Source organism: Heterodontus francisci, chromosome 14, assembly GCF_036365525.1.
Source record: "Heterodontus francisci isolate sHetFra1 chromosome 14, sHetFra1.hap1, whole genome shotgun sequence".
In the NCBI taxonomy this organism is placed as follows: domain Eukaryota; kingdom Metazoa; phylum Chordata; class Chondrichthyes; order Heterodontiformes; family Heterodontidae; genus Heterodontus; species Heterodontus francisci.
In genome coordinates, this window is record NC_090384.1 from 29,746,816 (window position 1) to 29,769,576 (window position 22,761).

General features: G+C 42.3%; 1 protein-coding gene across 1 annotated transcript in view; it reads right to left on the minus strand.

Moving 5' to 3' along the window:
- The window catches only part of cat (catalase), a 44,026-nt gene extending 22,969 nt beyond the window's left edge, over positions 1-21,057 (minus strand). Inside the window, exons 1-5 of the mRNA XM_068045942.1 lie at positions 20,942-21,057; positions 15,783-15,954; positions 12,183-12,293; positions 7,590-7,720; positions 338-442 (exon numbers count right to left, since the gene is read on the minus strand). Of these exons, the coding sequence (XP_067902043.1) occupies positions 338-442; positions 7,590-7,720; positions 12,183-12,293; positions 15,783-15,954; positions 20,942-21,007 (585 nt within the window). The 5' untranslated portion in view covers positions 21,008-21,057. The remainder of the gene's footprint in view (positions 1-337; positions 443-7,589; positions 7,721-12,182; positions 12,294-15,782; positions 15,955-20,941) is intronic.
- Positions 21,058-22,761: the final 1,704 nt, after the last annotated feature.

The window sequence follows — 22,761 nt, forward strand, 5'->3', positions numbered from 1 at the left end:
CTTTGTGGACTCCGCAACATCAACAGGACCTGGGAGCAAGTTAAAGCTGCCCTTCCCTAAGGATAATGTGTGACATAAGGAAAGACCTTCTCAAATAAAGCCATTCAAAATAAACATGGAGTCATAGTCCATTTTATACAAGAAAATGTTAAAACATGCCTCACAGGAAACTATCAATCTTCCAGCCTAGCCAACAGGAGCAAGTTAATTGCCTTCACAGTGCCAGTTCTGTAGAAGCTCTACCCAGTAATGCAGGCACATTAATGCCTGCTCTCAGACAGTTCATTGCTTTTCAAGGATTGGTCAATCTAGGAACTTTGTGGAGCAATGTTCTTACTTGATGAAGTGACTCTGGGCGAAGTGAGAAAAAGTCCCAGGTCATGTCTGCATCCTTGAGGTGGGTCTGCGGGTTCCTCTTCTGAGTGTGAATAAATGATGGAAACTGGAAAAAAAGAAAGAGGGAGGGAGATAAAATTTTTGTTCTCATTTTTGTAACTTTTCCATTACAAGTTCCAATGCCCTTATTTATAATGGAATATGCCAACCTACATTAATTAGTCATCGATTCCATAATTCAGCCAATAGGTTACCACAATATTATCAATGTTTCCGGGCATGGTTTTTCACCTGCTATTTTTCTCAGTAAAAAATTTTGAAAATTCAAAATAAGGATTTAACCAAAATAAAATTACTAATTTTACAACATGACTACATTTGGGGCAGCAGTGGTGCAGTGGTTAGCACCGCAGCCTCACAGCTCCAACGACCCAGGTTCAATTCTGGGTACTGCCTGTGTGGAGTTTGCAAGTTCTCCCTGTGACCGCGTGGCTTTGCACTGGGTGCTCTGGTTTCCTCCCACAGCCAAAGACTTGCAGGTTGATAGGTAAATTGGCCATTGTAAATTGCCCCTAGTATAGGTAGGTGGTAGGGGAATTGAGGGCAAGTGGGGATGTGGTAGGAATATGGGATTAATGCAGGATTAGTATAAAATGGGTGGTTGATGGTCAGCACAGACTCGGTGGGCCGAAGGGCCTGTTTCAGTGCTGTATTTCTAAATAAAATAAATTTGTCCACTGAACTTGAATGTCTCAACATTCTTTATACAAAAGTTATACTTGGAGCACTGACCACTACTGGGTTCACTGTTCTGAGAAGTTTCTCGAGTACCCCTTAACCTATGTGGCATCACTTGACACACCAGACAGGGTTTTCCAGTAACAGAAGCTGATTTTTTTCATACCCTGGGGTGTCAAAGGAATTTGACAGTATCCCTCCAACACATCTGTCTAAGACACATTGTGTTGCCCACTCTGTCCTTACAGTCCTTTAAATGAGAACTTGGTTAGAATTTGGCCTTCATTACCAATGACTTTTCTAGACTCTATGCAAGTTTGAGCTGACCCACCAGGTTTAGACATCAAGACCATCTGCGAATTCCAGCTATCCTGACTAGGTTCATCTAAGCTGCCCTTCAGCATGCATTGTACCCCTGCTTCCACTTGGGCCTGTCTGTCTGGACCCAAGCAACAAGGATGTAGTTTTAAAAAGAATGGTTCCCTCTTTTTTTTTTAAATTTAGAGATACAGCACTGAAACAGGCCCTTCAGCCCACAGAGTCTGTGCCGACCCATCAACCACCCATTTATACTAATCCTACATTAATCCCATATTCCTACCACATCCCCACTTGCCCTCAATTTCCCTACCACCTACCTATACTAGGGGCAATTTACAATGGCCAATTTACCTACCAACCTGCAAGTCTTTGGCTGTGGGAGGAAACCAGAGCACCTGCCAGAAACCCACATGGTCACAGGGAGAACTTGCAAACACTGCACAGGTAGTACCCAGAATCAAACCCGGGTCGTTGGAGCTGTGAGGCTGTGGTGCTAACCACTGCGCTGCCCACATCATGTGTGGCTAAGATTATACATCCTGACTTATCCCTACAAAACTTTTTGAAATGTTGTGAAAACCCTGGTTAGGGCTTCACACTGTTTTACCTCAAAGTGTAAAAGCCTACAGTTTAATTTTCCTAGCTATTCTGCATTCGCTAATAGGATGGTTGGAGGCTTAATTTGAGAACTTCCAAGCCTGCTTCTGCCTCATCCTCACTATCTTTTTCCTTCTCAACAGTCCCGATTACCTGACATATCTGTATTGGCTTATCCTCCTCCATGCAATATAGTTTGAGCATATTAATGTCACAACTGGTTTTTCTTCCGGCCATCAGGGGTGTCAAGCAAGTAATCTACCTCACCCACTCTTTTGATCACTCTATATGGACCACTGAATCATGCTTTCAATGGTTCTCCCCGTGACAGTAACACTAATAACTCATCCCCTGGTTTTAGGGTAGGTTATGGTTTCCCCACCATTTGACATGCCCTACAAAATTGTCTCACATCCTTTGAGACCTGGCCAGTAATAATGTTTGCTTATGTCTGATCTGGTCTTCCAAATTCCCCATGTCCTGCACAAAAATATTGTCCTGTGCCAACCTTAATAATCCTTGTCTATATTAATGTGGTACCACTACCTGTTCAACAACTGTCCAGTCTTCATCAGCAGGTTTATGAGGCAGTCTACATTTCCTCCTCAAAACCCAGTTTGCCATATAATAGCCTTCCGGAACTCCTTTTGCCTCAGCGTCTGACAGCCATCTGTGCTATTTGGGAGCTCTCTGGATCAGCTTGCTGTGCTGCAATGATAGACAATCCGTTAAACATCTCATTTGGATTATCTAAATCTCCAAATAAGGTTTCGGATGCCTGGCTATATTTGTGGTGCCCCTTTTACCTCAGACAATGGATCCTGTTTAGCCATTCCTCAGCTAACTACACACGCAGGAAATATTCCTAGAACTTGTTCCTGTAATTTCTCAGTTTCCTCAATTTCACTTGGTTCCTCTAACTATAGGAGAAACGGATACTTTTGATCTAGCCAAACAGTTTCCTAGATCAATTCCCTTTATTGGTAAACTATGGACAACACCTACAATTACTATCCCAAATATTAAGCTACTCTCTAGACGTACTTTATACAAAAGGTACGGGTATACACACACCCCACCAATTCTATTTACTAAAACTTTAGCATTCAAGGTTCTCTCTGGCGGGAACCTCATCTTTCCCCAGCAAGACTGTTTGGGTTGCTCCCGTGTCACTGAGGATAATAAGTTTTCCTGCCTCACTTGCAGGATACAGAGTTACTCTCCACTTTGACAAAAAATTTAACTCCGGTATTTTATTCTAAACCTATGCACTCCTTTTAGTTTTAGTATCTGATTTCATATTCACAGCGGTCATTAAAGCCTGGTCTGCTATACTCAGTTAGAATCTTTTCCTCTGCACTAACTTTGCATACCCCAACAAGTCCTATGGGTTTACCTCGCAATTTCCAGCACTCTGAATGATGACACTTTGGCTTGCGAACCTCACTTCTACACTCAGCACCTTCCTTTTTGACCCGAGGTGGTGATCCTGGGACATTCCCAACTGTTCCTTTTTGCCCCTGGCTACTTGCCTTCGTTTCACTCTCCCACTTTCTATCCTTCTCAGGTTTATGGAGGGACGGACAAAATAGGTTGTCTTATTCACAAGCTCAAAATCATCAGCAATCTCTGCTGCATGCCTAGCTTTCAAAACTTTCCGGTTATCTAGGAGTTCTCACTACTGTAGGAGCGCAGTTTTTAAACTTCAAGAATCAATGCTCAAAGGTTCTCATCTGTGGTTTCTATCCTTAATGCCTGTATCCAACAGTCAAAATTCATTTGCTTCACCCTCTCAAATTCTAAATATGTCTGCCCAGTCAATCTCCGCAAGTTCCTAAACTTCTGACGGTAAGCTTCAGGGACTAACTCATATGCAATGAGAATAGCCTCTTTTGCCATCTCAATCTGCACAAGTCTCTTCAGAAAGCATGGCATAAGCTTTATGAGCTCTGCCTACGCCAGTCTGCCCTGAATAAGCAATGTCCAGCTTTCTTTCAGCCATTTCATCTATTTGGCTATTTTTTCAAGAAATATGAAAAATGCCTCTGTCCCCTTCCTCTAACTTAAGAGCTTGTATATATTTAAAATAACTTCTTGCTAGGTCCTGATCTAAATTCAGATTCTTCCTGACCTGAATTTTCCCTGGATTCAAGACTCCCCCTTTGCCTTAGCTCCATCTCTTTTTGCCTAAATTCGCTCTCTGAAGTTCAAGTTTTCTTAATTTTTTCTGCCTCAAGTTCTCATTTCTTACTGTATCCTAGCCAATACCACTGCATCACTCAGACCTACTACCTTTGTGTCTCTTGTATTCCCTTTCATCTGTGTTGTCATTTTCTAATTCCAGATGTTCGGCTATATCAATTATCTCTGCTTTTTTGGCACTGGATTTTAATTCCAACCCCAACTTCACTGCCAACTCTTTTAATTTGTCCTTAGTTAAAAGTTATCAAGTTGCTCAGGGAAACGTTCTGCTCTCCCAAAAACTCTGATGCAACCACTAATGCCACAATAGTATAGACTGTACCTTATTATACAAGAAACCTGGTTCTTTTAATTTCTTTGTAAACTGTTAGATTTAGATCCCAAAAGTAGAGTTTCCAATTGCTACGATCCGAGTTACTATGATTCCAAATGAGAGACCTCCAAATTAGTCTGATTCTGATCCCAGACGTGAGCCACCGAATTAAATATGATTCGACTGCGAGTGAGCCCCCAATTAAGACATATTAAAATCCAGAAACCCAATAATATTACTCAAATCCCGGACAAACCCCCAATTAATACTTTGTTACGACCGATTGCTCCAGTCAAAACCCCCAATCAAAATATATGATTGATTGCGGTGGGAGAAATGCACTGTTAATTCAATCCTGTCCCTCCACAGACTGCCTAACGTATCATTTTAAACTTTCCAAAGTAAAGAAAGACCCAGCCAAATTGTACCATCTATTAACCCCCGAATGGAGGCTAACCAAACCAGGTGTCTTTAAAAACGAATTAACTAATTAGAAAAAACAAATTCTTAAACACTAAGATTACAATACATTTATTTTACAAATAGTAAAAAAATGTGTAGAGTCTTTGCAAATTTACAGTCCAATGTTGCTTAAAGTCCTCACAGCCGTCCAATGGGGGAAAAAAGGTTCTTCCACAGTAGAACAGTCCATAGTCTAATTCCAGCAGTAAGTGATGCTTTCCTTCTTCAGAGATGGATTTCAACAAATAACTTACAAACACTTTTAATAGAATCAATCTGACTTGAGTTTTTGAGAGAGATAAAAGATCATCACAGTCTAACTTCCCTTCCTTCAGTTTAAATTAGAGATCTGTGTTTAGGCTTTACTTTTCTTTTTAAGAATTGAGAGATAATAATTAAACAGACTAAATCCTCTTCCTTCAGTTTAAATGGAAGAGAGCTCTTCTTTCTAGTGCTAACACCAGCTGTCTGTTCTGTTAGAACAGACTGTCTTCTACTAAAAAGCAAGTTCAAAAATTGAATTGTAACAAGTGTATCACTTGATGTACAGTCCAAGTGGCTGTATCCAAGGTAATGAGAATGCACCCTTTGAATGGATGTATGCAACAGCAACCAAAAATGCACTTTCTCCAACTCCTGAGGCTTGCTGGTTCTTAAGGCAGTACAGGGGCGGCACAGTGGCGCAGTGGTTAGCACCGCAGCCTCACAGCTCCAGCGACCCGGGTTCAATTCCGGGTACTGCCTGTGTGGAGTTTGCAAGTTCTCCCTGTGTCTGCGGGGGTTTCCTCCGGGTGCTCCGGTTTCCTCCCACATGCCAAAGACTTGCAGGTTGATAGGTAAATTGGCCATTATAAATTGTCACTAGTATAGGTAGGTGGTAGGGGAATATAGGGACAGGTGGGGATGTGATAGGAATATGGGATTAGTGTAGGATTAGTGTAAACGGGTGGTTGATGGTCGGCACAGACTCGGTGGGCCGAAGGGCCTGTTTCAGTGCTGTATCTCTAAACTAAACTAAGCTCCTCTTCCAGCCTTAAAGAGGCACCACATATTTCCCCAGAGAGAAATAAAACTACAGGACCATGACAAAGTCCTCAGCTGCTTCCAAAAATCTGGTATTGCAGTTAATACTTTTTCTAGAATTAAAAAACAGCTGAATTTGGATTGGGTCATCTGAACATGTGCTAATTGCCCAGGATACAATCAGTTCAGGCAGCTCCACCGCAAAACATATTTTCATTACTGCTGCTGCACAAACGAAGGGCTAATTGCAAAAACTTGGAGATAAATATCAAGTGATTCATTTAAATAAAAACAGAGTGATAAAAAAGTTCTCATTGCTTACCTTTTGCAGTCTTTGTAAAGTTTATAAAACTTTAAATAAAGGGCAAAAGGGTTGATGCATGCACTGGATTAAAGAGAAAGAATGAGCCTTTCTCCACTGACTATGTCAACTGTCAAAACAAAACAGCTGAAGTTTGAAGCCATGACAATGAAACACACGAGAAAAACAGAGGCAAACCACAAAAAACCATATCCGGACTTGCACTCAGTCGGGGGCGGGGGGGTGGGGGAGAATGGAAATGAAGATCGATGCAGTGGAGGCCTGCCACTGACCCCGACGGCAACAGGCCCCATGCCAATTTTGGCAGCAGCTCGGTGACAGGACCCCCATTTAAATATGTAAACTAACTTACATACTTGATTTAACGAGGGTCCAGTTGCCTCCTTGATCACCACACCAACCTTCATTTGGGCAGCCAATAATGGCGTGCCTTCGAATCCCTGTTGGGGAAACACCCTATTGGGGGGGGGAGGGGGGGGAGGAGGATATTTTTTTTCTCTGTGTGGCCAGGGGCGGGTGGGCAGGGGGAGAAAGGGAGTGGGGTTAAAACGTTGTGGATTGGTCGGTGGGTGGGGAAGGGGTAAAAAGAGCAAAGGAGCCAAACTTTGGGGGTTGGGGGAAAGAGGTAGTCAAATTCTGGAATGGAAAGGGGCAGGAAAGTTTTGAAATGCCAATGTGGGGGGGGGGGGTGGAGCAGATATGAGAGTTTAATGGTATGTTAATTTTTTTTTGGTCACTGAACTAACCCAGCCCGTTAAATTTTAAAATCTCCATAAGGGCTATAAGCCTTTTAAGACTGGCACCGTTGCTTGCGACGGCTTACCCACGAAAGGCCTGCTCAAGTCAGAAAAAAAAAATACCCGACAGAACCACATTGGACCGGAGCCCGACCCGGCCAGAGTCCCTCCGTTATTTCTCATGCCTGGCCCGAGCTTGACCCGACCACCAGAATGTTCACTTTACCTACCTTCGGATTCCAAATTAGTTTCTTTTTAAGCAACCTTTCAAGTCCAATTAATACTGTGTCCCCGACCTGGAAGAGTACCCGACATGTCGTCGGGTCCCATCAGGTTCGGGTTGGGTAGCAGGCCTTTATCGCCTGCCCCCTCCATGTGGTCCCGGGCGCTGCAGCCATGCAAATGAGCTGCTGCATTTGAAATTGCGGCAGTTCTGCGATGCAGTGCGAGAGAGAGAGTGCTTTTTCGTACCGTTCAAATTTTTTTTTTTAAACTATCAACACTAGCATTTAAGCTTCTACCTTCAGCTATTACTAACCAAGAGGGGGTCCCGGATAAAGAAGATGGGGGTGTTGTTACCAGTTAGATCCCAATTTCCTTCCTCAGTGTAAAACTTGCAAGCAAATCCTCGAGGGTCACGGACAGTGTCTGCAGAACCCGATTCGCCCCCTATAAAATAGATCAGTTCAGTCAGCAACAGACAACAAAAAAAAAAAAATCACTCCACCTTTGGATAACCAATACATCTGGGCACCAACAATGGCCAGCACTGATTGGTTAGATTCAATTTCCACTGCATCTCAAATAAAGCACTGTATTGGAATCACTTTGGCCTAAGCTGTGCCAAAAAACATAACTCAATACCAACACTCTATGGTAAATACAAAACATTTTGAAGACAACATGCTCTTCTACATATGATTTTTTTACAAACAACCCCCAAAACAACAAGTCAGGCTTATGCCAATGCTATTCTAAAACGACTCGCACATGTCCCACGCACGTGGTGAGCATTGTGGGATCCAGTCAGTGCTTGAAACAGGAGAACATGATTGTCAAATTAAATCAACCAGCAGGGTCATGAAATACACTAGTGTGTATCCATAGTCTGATGGGTAGCGCAAATTCCCAGGTCACTAATTACTGTTGTTGGAGAATGGGAAACCAGAAGGGGAAAATGGGAAAAGGGAGGTCAGTTGTCACACTTTTAAAAGTACATGTATGCTACCTGTTCTGCCAATTATAAAGAAAAATAAATTTAAAGTGTTACTTGGCAACGGCTAGCCTCCCAATCGGAGTTTCCCCCCCCCCCACCCCCAAGTGCTGCTCACGTAGGGACCCCAAGACCTGACTATTCCCTGAACCAATGCTACTCCACAATAGGCCAACCAATATTGAGGCGGTGTGCAATGATGCACAATTAAAAAAGCTGCTCCAAGTGCAAGAACAACCATTTCACTTTTTTTTAAAATGTATGGATTAGTTCTTTGAACAAATACTCAAAGCAAATAGTGACTTATTCTGCTGCATTCCTGCAGGACCATTACTGGATATTTGGATAAATCTTCAGCCAACAGCTGTTCTTTGAGGATATAACAAGCAGAGTGGATAAACAGGAACCAGTAGATGTAGCATATTTGGATTTTCAGAAGCCGTTTGATTAGATACCACATAAAAGGTTATTGCACAAAATAGGAACGCAGGGTATTAGGGGCAACATGTTGGCATGGATTGAGGCTTGGCTAACACACAGAAGACAGAGTTGGGATCAATGGGTCTTTTTCAGGTTGGAAAGCCATAACTAGTGGGGTGCCACAAGGATTGGTCCTAGGGCCTCAATTATTTACTGTCTATATTAATGACTTGGAGGAAGGGACAGAGTGTAGAGTATCCAAATTTGCTGATAATACAAAAATAGGTGGGAAGGCATGTTGTGATGAGGACACAAAAGAATTTGCAAAGGGATATAGATAGGTTAAGTGAGTGGGCAAAAACTTGGCAGATGGAGTTCATTGTGGGAAAGTGTGAGGTCATCCACTTCAGTAGGACGAATACAAAAGGGCAGATTATTTAGTTGGAGAAAAACTAAAAAATACTGCAGTACAGAAGGATCTGGGTGTTCTTGTGCAGGAAACAAAAGGTTAGCATGCAGGTACAGCAAGTAATTAGGAAGGCAAATGGAATTTTGGCCTTTATTGCGAGGGGATTAGAGTTTAAAAATAGTGAAGTCTTGTTACAACTGTACAGGGTGTTGGTGAGGCCACACCTGGAGTACTGCGTACAGTTTTGGTCCCCATATTTAAGGGGACTAGCATTAGAGGCAGTCCAAAAGCGACTCACTAGGCTGATTCCTGGGATGAAGGGGTTGTCTTATCAAGAATGGTTAAACAGGTTAGGCCTATATTCATTGAAAAATGAGGGGACCTTATTGAAACATAAGATTCTAAGGGGGCTTGACAGGGTAGATGTTGAGAATATGTTTCTATTGGTGGGTGAATCTCGAACTAGGGGACATAATTACAGAATAAGGGGACAAATTTAAAACAGATGTGAAGGAATTTCTTCTGAGGGTGGTGAATCTCTGGAATTCTCCACCTCAGAATTAGAGGCTAGATCACGACATGTATTTAAGGAGGAGGTAGACAGATTTTTAAAATCTTGGGGAGTCTAGGGCTCTGCAGAGCAGGCCCGAAAGAAGAGTTGAGGCCTGGGACAGATCAGCCATGATCTTATTGAATGGCAGGGCAGACTCGAGGGGCTGAATGGCCTACTCCAGCTCCTACTTCTTGTGTTCTTGCGACTGAAAATTATGCAAGAATCTACGCTACACTTGAGAAATTTGTAGCTCAGCACATTTATCCAAAATCAAAATGCATCAGCCTCAGCTGTTTCCTGCAGACATTCAAGGTGCAAAGTTTTTTTTCCCAAAAGACAGAAGCTACATATTCTGAGGCTAAGTAGAGCAGAACCTTCGAAACACTATAAACATAGATAAACCAGTTTCTAAAACTATTGGGACAAGTGCCAAAACAGGAGCCTATAGGTCCGAGGTATGTAGTTCAACAATCAGTAGCAACAGAAACTCAACTGAGTGCCATCTTGCCTGACAGACTTAACTTGCTTAAGTCTATAGAAAACATGGCATGCTGAGACAAGTTGTGAAATTATGCAATTCCCCACATGAGCCACATTGGGGTAAGTAGTGACAAAGGGCTGGCTATAAAAAGGATCAGTATAGTCAGATAGTTAACAAGTGGCACATATTGGAGAACAGGTCACCTTTTCTTTTACTCATTTTTGGGATGTGAGCATCACCAGATAGACTAACAGCAGCTACTGGCTATCTCTAGTTGCCCCAAGAAGGTGTTAGTAATTCTGTATATTGGCATTGATACAACTGGCTTGCTAGGCCACTTCAGAAGGCAGTTAAGAATCAACCACATAGGTGGGGGACAGAAGTCACATAGGCTGGGTAAGTGTTATGACCAAGGCGGGTATAATGTAATGTCAATTCAGTCCCATTACTCCATGGGCTGCAGCATATTAAAGTTTCCCACTTACTGGAAATTAGCCAAATTAAACACTTTAGTAACCCCTGAATAAAAAAAAATACACCAAACCAGGTATCTTTAAACAAATTAACAAATATGGAGATAAATCTATGTCTAAAGACCTTACAACTTCTCATTCCTCCCAACCCTCATGCGCACACAACCAAATGGTTAGTCGGTTTCAAAATTATGCTTAAAAATTTCAGCTTTTTAAAAAAAAAATAATAAATTGCTTGTTGCAAGTCCTGGTGAGTTACATTCCTGGTTCAGTGAGGTGCCCCAGAGTCAAATAGTCAGATGCCACTCAAGTCTCCAAGCAAATTTGATGAACAATCTACAATAGATAAGCAAAGTACTTCAGCTGCAGCAGGCATCACACAGATCTTTCAATGAGTATAGCAACAGATCTATTTGGATTTTTAAATTGGCAGTCTATCAGTAGAAACTTTACTGAGAATTCCAGAACTCTCAAACATGAAGGGCAAAAAAAAGTCACTCCTAAGGCAGAGACTTCTTATAGATTGGAAGTTAAAAAACAAAGGCATTTTCTACCTCCAATGTAAAGATTCCATTTGTGCTTTTTTCCTCTTCAGGCAAACACTGTCTGTAGCCAATGTAGATTTTCTGCTGAGACAAAATCCTTCTTTCCTTCAAGGAGCATGCTTTGCTAAACTGATCAAACCAGTTCTTACATATAGTCAACTGCTACAATACAGCAGGTGGTCTATCCTCTCCTGCTGTTGCCTAGAAAACAGACTTGCTGCTTGCACACACTGTACCCAGAGAATATAAAAGCTTCTCACTCTTAAAAGGTACACAGCCCCCTTTAGTTTTTAAAAGAGAAAAAAAAAAACACTTCCATGACCCCAGGAAAAAGACAGCAGTATTCCTTCCCTAAAAAAAAAAGGATATTAGTCAACCGGCTGGGTTTTTTTAAAAATGAGAATCTGACAGTTTCAACTTCTCTTACTGATTCCAGCTTTTTATTTCCAGATTTAATTTTTCCAAACTGAACTCAAATTCTCAAACTGCCATGGTGGGATTTGAACTCCTTCTCTGGACTACTAATCCAGCAACAAAATCACTATTACCATACTGGAGAGACAGTGGTGTAGTTGTAATGTCACTGAACTAGTAATCCAGAGGCCCAGGCAAATGACCTGGGGACATGGGTTTAAATGCCACCACAGCAGCTGGTGGAATTTAAAATTCCCCAAAAAAATTGGAACTGAAAGCTAATCTCAGTAATGGTGCCATCATCGACTGTCGTTAAAACCCCACCTAGTTCACTAACTTCCTTATTAGGTCTGGTCTGCATGTGACTCCAGCCAACAGCAATGTGGTAACTCTGAAGTGCCCTCTGAAATGGCCTAGCAAGTCACTCAGTTGTCAAGGGCAATTAGGGACGGGCAACAAATGCTTACCCTTGCCAGGGATGCCCACAATCCATGAAAATAAAAAATAACTCCTTTTTATTTCAAAACAATTTGTGTTGATATAGTACCTTTGGCATGGAAAAACAGCTCTACACTTCAAAGCACAAACAAAATGGACACCAAAGCAAAAGGAGGAACTCTTACCGACTGTTGAGAAGCGGACAGATACAGATGTTCTCTTTCCGACTGGCTGAAATAATTTGGCCTTGCAGTATCTCGAGATATCATGAGTTACCTCAAAGAAGCCAAAGGCACCTGGCAGAAATTAAAAGACATTCTTAAACTTTGATGATCTCCAGCTTGGGGTTTAATTTTCACTTCAGTCTACTTACTAACACAGTAACCTTCCATAAAAGAGAGACAATACTTTTTCCTTTTTTCACATTAGACTCTTCAGGGTAACATAGGGCACAGTATTCAAGTTTCAATGAATTGCAGCACAAAACCTAACAGTTTACAAGATGACATGATCTTAAAGATACATTTCATTTCAAACTTCGACCCAATGAATGTTTTCCTATCTGGTTATCTGCCATTACAGCTCCATTTGAACTAGCAAGATCTCAGATTAACTCATCTGACAGTTACGATCTCACAATTAGGGTTCTCAAGGCTCCTGGAACAACTGTCAGTTTCCTGGAATTGAGGGTACTTTTCCCAAGCTCTGCCTCCAGCAGGCTGGGAGATCAGCTATCTAAATTTCCTACTGCAGTGCACTGCACCACCACCCACACCCAGGCCATGACATCACCAGCTGCTGTTAAAGACTCTGACATCACCAGGCCACTGCCACAGAAATCCAAGAATACATGGAGCACATTCAGTAGAAGGCTGCTGAGACAGAAATCAAGAGGCTTGGGAATCAGTGCCAGCATTCAGGGAGTCTCGCAAATCGTGAGGGCTCTGAAAATGAGGGCGGTGGAAAGGGGGGGGGGGGGGTGAGGAGGAAAAAAAAAAAGGGTGGCGGGGTCATGAAATAGTGGCAGTGGGGAACATGGAAAGACAGACAGACTTCCTCTTGTGCTGCAATTTTTGTTATAAAAACTTTCCTTTAAATCCCAAGTTCAGTGAGTGGTTTATAAGTGTCGATGCCAAGCAGAGTTTAGGATAGAGTGCTCTGTGAGAGGTGCCCCAAACACTGAGCCCCTTAAGGGGTGATCAGGGTGATTAAAAAGAGTAGATAGGGTAGGAGAGAAAATAATTCCTCTGGTGACAAAGTCCTGTACTCAACTGGTGTCATTCTACAACACACAAGTGTCATGAGCCTTGGTCACCCAGCAGCCACTTGGAGATTTGTCCTTTTGGATCATGGTACAGTGCCCTGACATAAATGAAGACATTCTGACAGCTACCACAGAAAAGTGAGCATTATCTTTCATAATCTGACTTGGACAGAAAATTGGTGCAATAACAGCCTCTAAATGCTCCCAAATCATCTTAAAGCTACTTCACTGAACAGCACAGCCCTAGCAACCATGTCATTCTACATGGGCAGGTAGATGAATCAGCATCACACCAGAGAATACTGGGACATTGCATGTGCAATTTTTCCTTCATTTACCTGGATACATCCATGAACAAGTAGGCACATCAGGCAGCCTTCAAATACTAATCACAAAATTGGACACAGCATTTAATGAAGACTGTTTGCTGACAACACAACCACAAGGTGGCACAGTACTTGCACATGTGCAAATGCAGCCTCATGCACTGAAACATCAATGTGACATTTTTAGCAGCTGCCAGTAGTAAAGATGGTACTACTCAATTTATCACAAAAACAAAAAAATGAAACCCAAATGCCCAGTGGCTGCCTCCATCCCACCCCCAAGAGTACCCCGCTTCCTCCTGCCATCGTGCTTCTCTTCGCTGCAGTCTCCCACGCCCATCTGCTCGCAGCTTGCTCCATGCTGCGCCACTTCTCCCCCCTCAGCCAGCCACTCACTCCCTGCTTCACCACCTGCCTCCCGTACTCACCAGCCGCTTCACCACACCCCCCCCCCCCCCCACCCCCACAATAAACCTGTGGGCCACTCACTCCTAACCTCACTGCTTCATCCCCTCTGCCTAGCTTGTCACTCTCTCTCTCTCTCTCTCTCTCTCCCCCCACTGCCCCCACACAGGGAAGGCAGCAATTGCAGAGGAACTGGGAACCAGAGGTCAGAAGCGATTGGCCTGCAGGTAGTTTGGGGGTGGGGGGGGTGGTGAAGCAGGGAGTGAACAGCCAAGGGAGAAGTGGCAAGACAAGGAGTGAGCAGCAGCACATCACAAAAAGACATGCTTAAAAAGAAATCATTTTGTTCAACCAGTTTGCAGTTTTCTTGAAATGTCACTTTCAGAAAATTCAAACGATTTACCACATTATTCCTCAGTTGCAGTACACAATGATGTTGCGCACACAAGCACGAATTAGTCCTGGCAAGCCAGGTGCTGACGTAGGCTAGGCATGCACAACACCATACTAACAGCAAGTGTTTGTTCGGCACATGTGCAAAGCTGGGAGTGCTCCGATGACGTCGGCACTGGGCTCTGTTGTTCAATGATTGGAAATCTGGCATGGTGAACTCTGATTTCCTGTCAGTTCTACAGAACTTTTTTTTTTAAAACTTGTTTTCAAGATGTTGACAGCTCTGTAAAGGTCACATTTACTGCTCATCCCTAATTACCCGAGGTGCTGGTGCCGACAGTTGGCCTTTTGCTGGCAACTGAATGGCCATATGGTGTGGGACTGGACTCCCTTCCTTGAAAAGGGATTAGTGAACCAGGTGGGTTTTTTTTTTTAAAAAACAAAAGTAGGTTGAACACAGATTTTTCAGTTTTGGTGCAAGTGACAAATTATTTGATTTATTGAATTCAATTTCACATGTTACCATGGTGGAATTTGAACTCAGCCTATGGCCCAATACCAGGAACCACTGTACTATGGTACCCAACTACTTTGTGACTATATTTGGCAAAACTGAGCATGTCCAAATTGAGCATCTTTGACCATAACTGGAACTCACTTGGAAGTTATAGTTGAAAACAAAACAGATGCTCAGTGAAATCAGGCCCATCACATGATTGATTAATGGGGGGAAGAAATGTGTAGGATAGTCAAAGAAAAATTTCAGCTGCAATTTCAGCACAAAAAGACATGCTTAAAAGGAAATCATTCTTTGGTCAAACAGTTTGCAGTTTCCTTGAATTCTCCCTTTCAGAAAATTTAATTGATTTGCCACATTAGTCCTCTTTCTGTTGATTTGGGGGAAGGATTAGAATCAAACTTAACAAATGCCCTCAATGGTGAGCAAACCAGAGGCACTATACCAAAAAGGAATAGCATTCACCTCCACAAGAGATACTTGTCCCTTTAGAAGCTCCACAAAAAGAAAATGGTCAGTGCAAGGAGGTAAGCAAATTCAACCAATTCATAGAATTCCAAGCCATATATTGTGGTGCAAGATGAATGCCAATGCTTAAGATCATGCGAGCTTATGACAAACACTGCATGCACGTATTTATAAGATTAGTAAAGTCAATGACATTTTTTTTTATAAAATAGGCTGACTGAACTTTTTGTAATAGCAATAGGAATTTATGAATTCATTCCTAAACATCTTCTTGACAATTAACATACCTGAATTATAGTAGATTGAGGATCAACTGTGGCTGGGAGCACTGTTATACTAAAGAAAAAAGAAAAAGTACCAACCTCCATTTTACAATGACTAAGGTAATTCATTGGTCAAAGTTAAAACTCACCTGCCCCCTTCGCATGTACGACACGCTCAGGGATCCTTTCCTGGTCAAAATGTGCCATCTCATCAAGGAACACGACATCCTGCATAAGTAGTGGCCCTCGAGGCCCTGCCGTAATGACATTTAACTTGTCACCAATAGGGTGGCCTGCTCCGGTGGTCAAGGTATCTACATTCTAAAGAAAATGACTTAAAATTACAAACCTCATGAAGGGACAATATAAAGAGCTGTATCTCTTATACTGAAGATGAAAAGTAAAATGTACACCAGCTACCAGCTCATGCAATTATTTTTTTGGCCAGTCAATATTTCCTTATAAGTCTCACCACTTAACATCCCACACCAGGTAAGCATGGCTTGAACCAGTCACTCCGCATCTGGTCCAGGAGCTACTCCTATTTCTGCTTTGTTTCTCAGTTGGTTGGCCTAAAACAAAATGCCTCAAGCTACGAAATGTAAAAAGGGGATGAAAACTTTTTAATCACAAGTTGCTTTTGTACAGTTTGAGCATTTCATTTTCCTTTCCTGCTTTTGTTTCATTTTCAATCTTTGCACTCCAAGTCCCAGAACATGTTTGAGTTCCTATAAAATCTTATTGCAGACTCTCCAATCAGGCTTCCCCTCCTCTAATAGCTGAGACTGAACTGGCCAAATGCAGCACATGTGCAACTATAACTCATCCCCCTCAACCTCCCAGTGCTTTCAATAGTCAAGCACTGAATCCTCCTCTGAAACCTTGGCCAGGATTTTATCCGGGTAAAGGTGGGGGGGAATCTCAGCCACCAGCAAAAGCGCCGGCAAGAGTCCCGCATCGCCTCCGCTGGGGATGGCCCACCACATTACATGACAATTGTGCACTTAAAAGGACAGTGGCAGGCTTTCCTTGGGGATCAAGGACCCCAGCAACAGAAGTCCTGCCTGTTGAGAGCTGCTGGACAATCGGAGGTCATGGCTGCTGCTGGTACTGGACTCACTGGTAGTTTGGATCACCAAGGGACCAAGGCCACAGTTGAATCACAATGGGAGGGGTTTTGCAGGGAAACTGGCAAAAAGGGCAGGGGAGTGGCTCTCTGGGTGCCCCCTTCCTGATACCAGGTCCCTTGATCAGGCACTAGGTGCCTTTTAACAAGGGAGCCGCCCACTGAGCTGGCAAGCAACCTGCTCAGTTTTGCTCAACATGCTCCTGTGGCATGACAGGCCTGTCCACCACTTGGCTAATAGTAGAGGTGGTGGGAGGAGGCCCCCAATTGCTCACTTAAGGGCTTTAATTGGCAGCAGGGCAGGAAGGCCATTCAAGGGGCCTTTCCTCCCCAGACTGAATTGGGTGGAAGCAGGAAGGTGGAGAGGTGTCTCCCTAACTCCAAATCTGCCATTGACAGAAAAAAAACTTAAAATTTCCCCCCCACTCATCTCCACAGACCACCTCCAAGGCCCTGCTTTCTTGTGGTTCTGGCCAGTCACAATGAAGATTGTGCATTTCCAACAATGGTTTCTCCACTCATACCTGTATGGTAACTAACCCATTCTAGGGCTCGATCCTTCTTCCTTTCATTTACAAGGTACTGCTTGGCAACATCATCTGAAAACAGTTTTCTTTCTTCCCTATATTCAATCAGATACCAGACATGCTGTCCATCACTGAAATATGATCCAGATACCACCCTACAGGTGACCCTAACCCAGTCAGTAACATTAGAGCTCAATTTCTCCAATGCACTTATGGTTTATTTAAGTTGGAGGCTGCCATAAGAACAGAACGAGCTGGAAAAATATTGGTCACTCAGGATCTACAATGAAAAATGAGAGATTATAATTTTGGATGCAAAAAACAATCAATTCAAATCATCTTTTTTCTTCGCAGATCTCAACCAAGCTGTTTACTTACACTTTCAAAAAATTCTGCAGTTTTTTCTTTTTAAATTCAAGAATTCTGAGAATGTAGCTTTTCCCACACATCGCTACACACTTAACCACCACAACCTTGTGAAATGCCACAGGCTTGGTGTCCCAATGACAGATTACTGTCTCTTGTCCTCAGTACTTTATTGTAGATATTTAGCACTACTTCCTTGCTTTTATACATAGGATTATAAATTTTTTTTAAAAAAAAGATTTGTCAACTTGTGTTCTCGCTTGGAGATCTGTGTATCTGAATCCCTAAATATTTGTGCTTTGCTTAAAGTTTACCCTATTAAGTAGAAGTTTCCTCTTATTCTGCTGCCCGCGTGGTTTCCCCTCATATTTCTCTACATTAAATCCCATCTAACCTTTTTTTTTAAAAATGTACAAAAAATGGTCCAACACTGACCCCAGAGAGCCACTACTTATTTCACCCTGGAAGAATGTAAAAACACCAATCATTAACTCTACAGTTTTATCATTTAACCAGCTACCTATCAATGCTGCCAGGCTGCAATTAAAAAAAAAGTCTTCATTTGATCAACAAGCTTCCTTTATGATGTCATAAAAACATGCAAGATTTAAGCCCCTATTTCCCTAGTTAATTTCAGCCATTCCAAACAAGAAGTTGAAAAACTGTTACTGGACCATGTTTGCACTAATACTTAGTATTATCATAAACTGTGGATACCAAATCTCTATTTTCATTAGTGCCCTTTCAATTTGTACTTACTCAACACCCTGGAATCAGAAAGACAAGTTATTTTGTATAATGCAATGTATAATCGCCAGCCAGTCTGCTGGACAGAGATCAATGCTGATCATTTTTTCTGTGCAGTACCACTTACTGACTAAACAGAAAAATATCCTATCTAAGAGCGCAACTAATCTGACATGATGGGAGATAATTCAAGCATTTCTTAAACTACCACCCCACCTGAAGATACATTGACAGTATATTTCTGAAAAGTATTCTGATCACCAGATGCTTCAGGCAGCTCCAAATCAAACTTTACTGTTAGGAACACACATTGAACTCCTGAAATCAAATGCAACTTGCTTTAAAAGGGCATCTTGAATTGCAGGCTTTGATAGAACTCATTAAATACTTGCTTTAAATGGTACTACCCTCTGCTCTGCATAAACTTGATTTACAGTCAGGCACTTTGCCTTTCACAATCTGGAGACTAAGGATCCAAGAGGAGTTTAAAATGGTCTAATATCCAATAATCAGTTATAAATATTGTAATATCAGCAATCTAGCTAATTAGAATTTTAAGGGAGTTTTACATGTCTGGTTTTTTTATCCTTGATATTTCCCTCTGGTTCTTTACTATCAGACACTAGCGTAGGTGGACTTTGTGTAGCCCATGATCCAGAATGTTCTTGTCCTGTGATCGAGGGGCTGAATGGGGTCACTGCACTCTGGGTTACTTCACTGAACAAGTGACATACCACATGATCTCCTTAACTGCAGGCACAAGAACATACATCAGACTGTAGCTGAGACTATAAAATCACTACATAAATTTACTGTACACTGAACAGGTAAATAAACAATGCTCAGTGCTAACAGTCTATTTACAGCAGTTAGATATTTTACTTTTCATCTGGAAATGTTAACATGTCTCCATGTTAACATGTCTCCTTTCCTAACCTTCACCTGCTGTTTAGTGAATATCCTCCACTTTGAAGCCCTGAATTAGCTTTGTGGCCTCTGATTGGTGAGCTATCTTTTGAGACCCAATACACAGTTCCAAATTGTATCTGAAGGTAGACCAAAACAAAGAACTTGAGAGAGACTGGCTGGATGTAGCAGCAGGGTTTCTATCCAGTTTTCAGATGTTCAATAACATTAAAATCTGAACTTTCAAAACTAGTCAGATGGTGAGCCATTCATAGACTGCCAAACACTTCAGATGTTGTTGTCCAGAGGCAAGGTTATGTTGGCTTTTGATACAAAGGGATTGGAGTACAAGAATACTACAATTATACAGGGCATAGTGAAGCCACACCAGGAGTACTGTGGGCAGTTTTGTTCTCCCTACCCAAGGAAGGACATACTAGCCCAAGAGGAAGTAGTGAGGGGGTTTGTCCTATGATGGGGGGGAAAAGAGAGGAGGAGGAGGGGAAGAGAAAGAGATTGGGTAGGCCTAAATTCCCTCGCATTTAGAAGAATAAGTGGTGATCTAATTGAGCGTTAAATTCTTAAGCAACTTAACAGGGTAGATATGAAAAATGTTTCCCCTGGCTGGGGAATCTAGAACACAAGGTCACAGATTCAGAAGAAGAAGTCATTTAGGGCTGAAAAGAAATGTCTTCACTCAAAGGGTTTTGAATCTTTGGAATTCTCTACCCAAGAGAGCTTCATTGTTGAGTATATTCAAGAGTAATGTCAACAGATTTTTGGGGACTAAGGGAATTAAGGAATAGGAGGATAGTGCAGGAAGGTGGTGTTGAGGTAGATGATCAACCATGATTTTGTTGAATGGCACAGCAGGCTCAAAGGACCAAATGGCCTACTCAAACTTATTTCTTATGTTCTCATGCAAGAGGCAGCATATTAGACAAGAAAACAGATAGCGGACTAAGCATTGATCCTCCTGGGGGACCCACCACAATGTGAAGCACTCAATTCATGCTGGAGCTCATTCAGCTTTTATTTCTCTTTGTGAACTGAAACTTAAGTTACATCTGCTCAATTGGACACACACACACACACATAGGCAGAAACTCACTCAGGAGCTCACAGGTAGCACCTGCAAAACACCAAAATATCATTCAGCATTCCAAACGCAAACACACTTTCGACCATGAAATCTTCAATTGGACAATGTACATGGACCTAAACACACTAGAACGGATGGTCTGAATGACCTGCTTTGATTAGCATAGGAACAAACAAACAAATTTCAAAACTGTGCCTGGAATCCCAGATTAAGTTAATGCAGCTTGGTCTGAAAGAAACCTTTGTGCTCACATGCTCCCTAGTGACTGCAATAACTGGGATACTGTTGGTCTTCCAAGTCTAAAGATCGCAAGTTCAAGTTGCACTGCCCTCCCACTCTTCTGTACTGTCTCCTTAAGAACATAAAACCCAAGGGGACTGACTGTCCGAAAGATGAGCGCAAACGGGGTTCAAGTCTCTGCTGCCGGCCCAGGCCTCGCCTGGGGTCACCTCAACACCAACATGTAGGGCTGGGAGCGGGACCCCCGGCTGCCGCCCACCCCAACAGCGGCCTGAGAGTCCCGACGGCGCTCACCTTGCCGGCCCTTGAGCCTTGCCAGTGCTTCATCTGGTCTCTCGCTGGATCCCGTGACTCCGCCATCTTCAACCGCTCACCCTACAACCCCTCAACAAGACTCACAGCGCGAGCTTGCTCCGCCCGCCTTTTATTGGCTCACCGCAGCGTCATTCAACCCGAGCACCGCCCCTCCCGTGCGTCACCGATAACGGATAATAATGGATATCTCCTCCCAGCGTCAAAATCAACTCCACCCACCAAGTTGTGAGCTGAATGTCGAGACAGCAATTCATCAAATTGATAATATAGTTAGTGCATGTGATCGTCAGCCTTCAATGGTAATGTGGAGCCCTTTAAAGTCACCTTTCCCACCTATAGGTACTTCACCATGTCCCCAAATGGAGTATCTCTATTCAAGAGGCAGAACAGCAGGCAACTATAGGCCTAACATCTGTCTTGGGAAAATGCTGGAATCGATTGTTAAGGAAGCAGTAACAGGACATCTAGGAATTCATTATGCAATCAAGCAGAGTCAACATGGTTTTGTGAAAGGAAAATTGTGTTTGAAATATTTATTAAAGTTCTTTGAGGCTGTAACAAGCAGGGTGAATAAAGAGGAACTAGTAGGTGTGTATTTGGTTTTCCAAAAGGCATTTGATAAGGTACCACATAAAGAGGTTACTGCACAACATAAGAGCTCATTGGTGTTGGGGGTAATATATTAGCGTAGAGTAAAATAAAAGCAAAATGCTGCAGATGCTGGAAATCTGAAATAAAAACAAAATGCTGGAAATACTCAGCAGATCTGGCAGCATCTGTGGAGAGAAGCAGAGTTAACCTTTCAGGTCAGTGACCTTTCATCAGATTTCCAGCATGGATAGAGGATTGGCTAACTAACAGGAAACAGTGTCAGGATAAATGGGTCATTTTCAGGTTGGCAAACTGTGACTAGTGTGGCACCTCAGCTATTTACAATCTATATTAATGATTTGAATGAAAGGACTGAGTTTATTGTAGGCAGATTTGCTGACTATACAAAGAGAGGTAGGAAAGCAAGTTGTGGGGAGGACACAGTCTGCAAAGGACAAGACTGAGCTAGTCAGATTTTTGATCTTCAAGGAAGCAAAGGGTTATGAGTAAAGGAAAGTGGAGTCAAGACCACAATCAGATTAGATCTTACTGAATGGTGGCGCAGGCTCGACGGGCCAAATAGCCAACCCCTGCTCCAATTTTTTATGTTCTTACAACCCGACTAGGTTATCTAAGATATGGCATTATTGCATATGGTTGTATCTGATTCATTGTGTCAGTCTTATATTTCGTAACATTTGGGATCACCATCAATCTTACCTTTCTCTGGGCTACCTTAAATGCAATGGAAGTTAGCCACCCCCTCCTTATTAATTTCATAAACCCCAGCTCCCTCCCTTAACTTAACCATTATTCAAGGAGCAACTTTCTAATAGCTTACAATAAAAAACACATTTGAATATTTGCGTTTTATAACACTAACAATGATACTGTAGGTGGGACATGAAGCCTTTATCAAAAATTATAAAGATTTATCAAAAATACCTTTAGTTCATTTCTTATCAAACATTTACATGCTCCCTCACCCATGGTACTCTTATATTTATTACAAATTTCCCAACAAGCAATTGTGTATGTGTTATATTGCACTAATGATAAGATTCATATTACGACCAAGGCTGGAAGAGTGCACTGTCTTTCTCTGGTTCCACTTCTGCACGGGTCACAACATATATTTAAATGTTTTACCCAGTTACCAATACGGCCAAATTATATACTCTATTTTTAGTTTCCGAATAAAATCCACC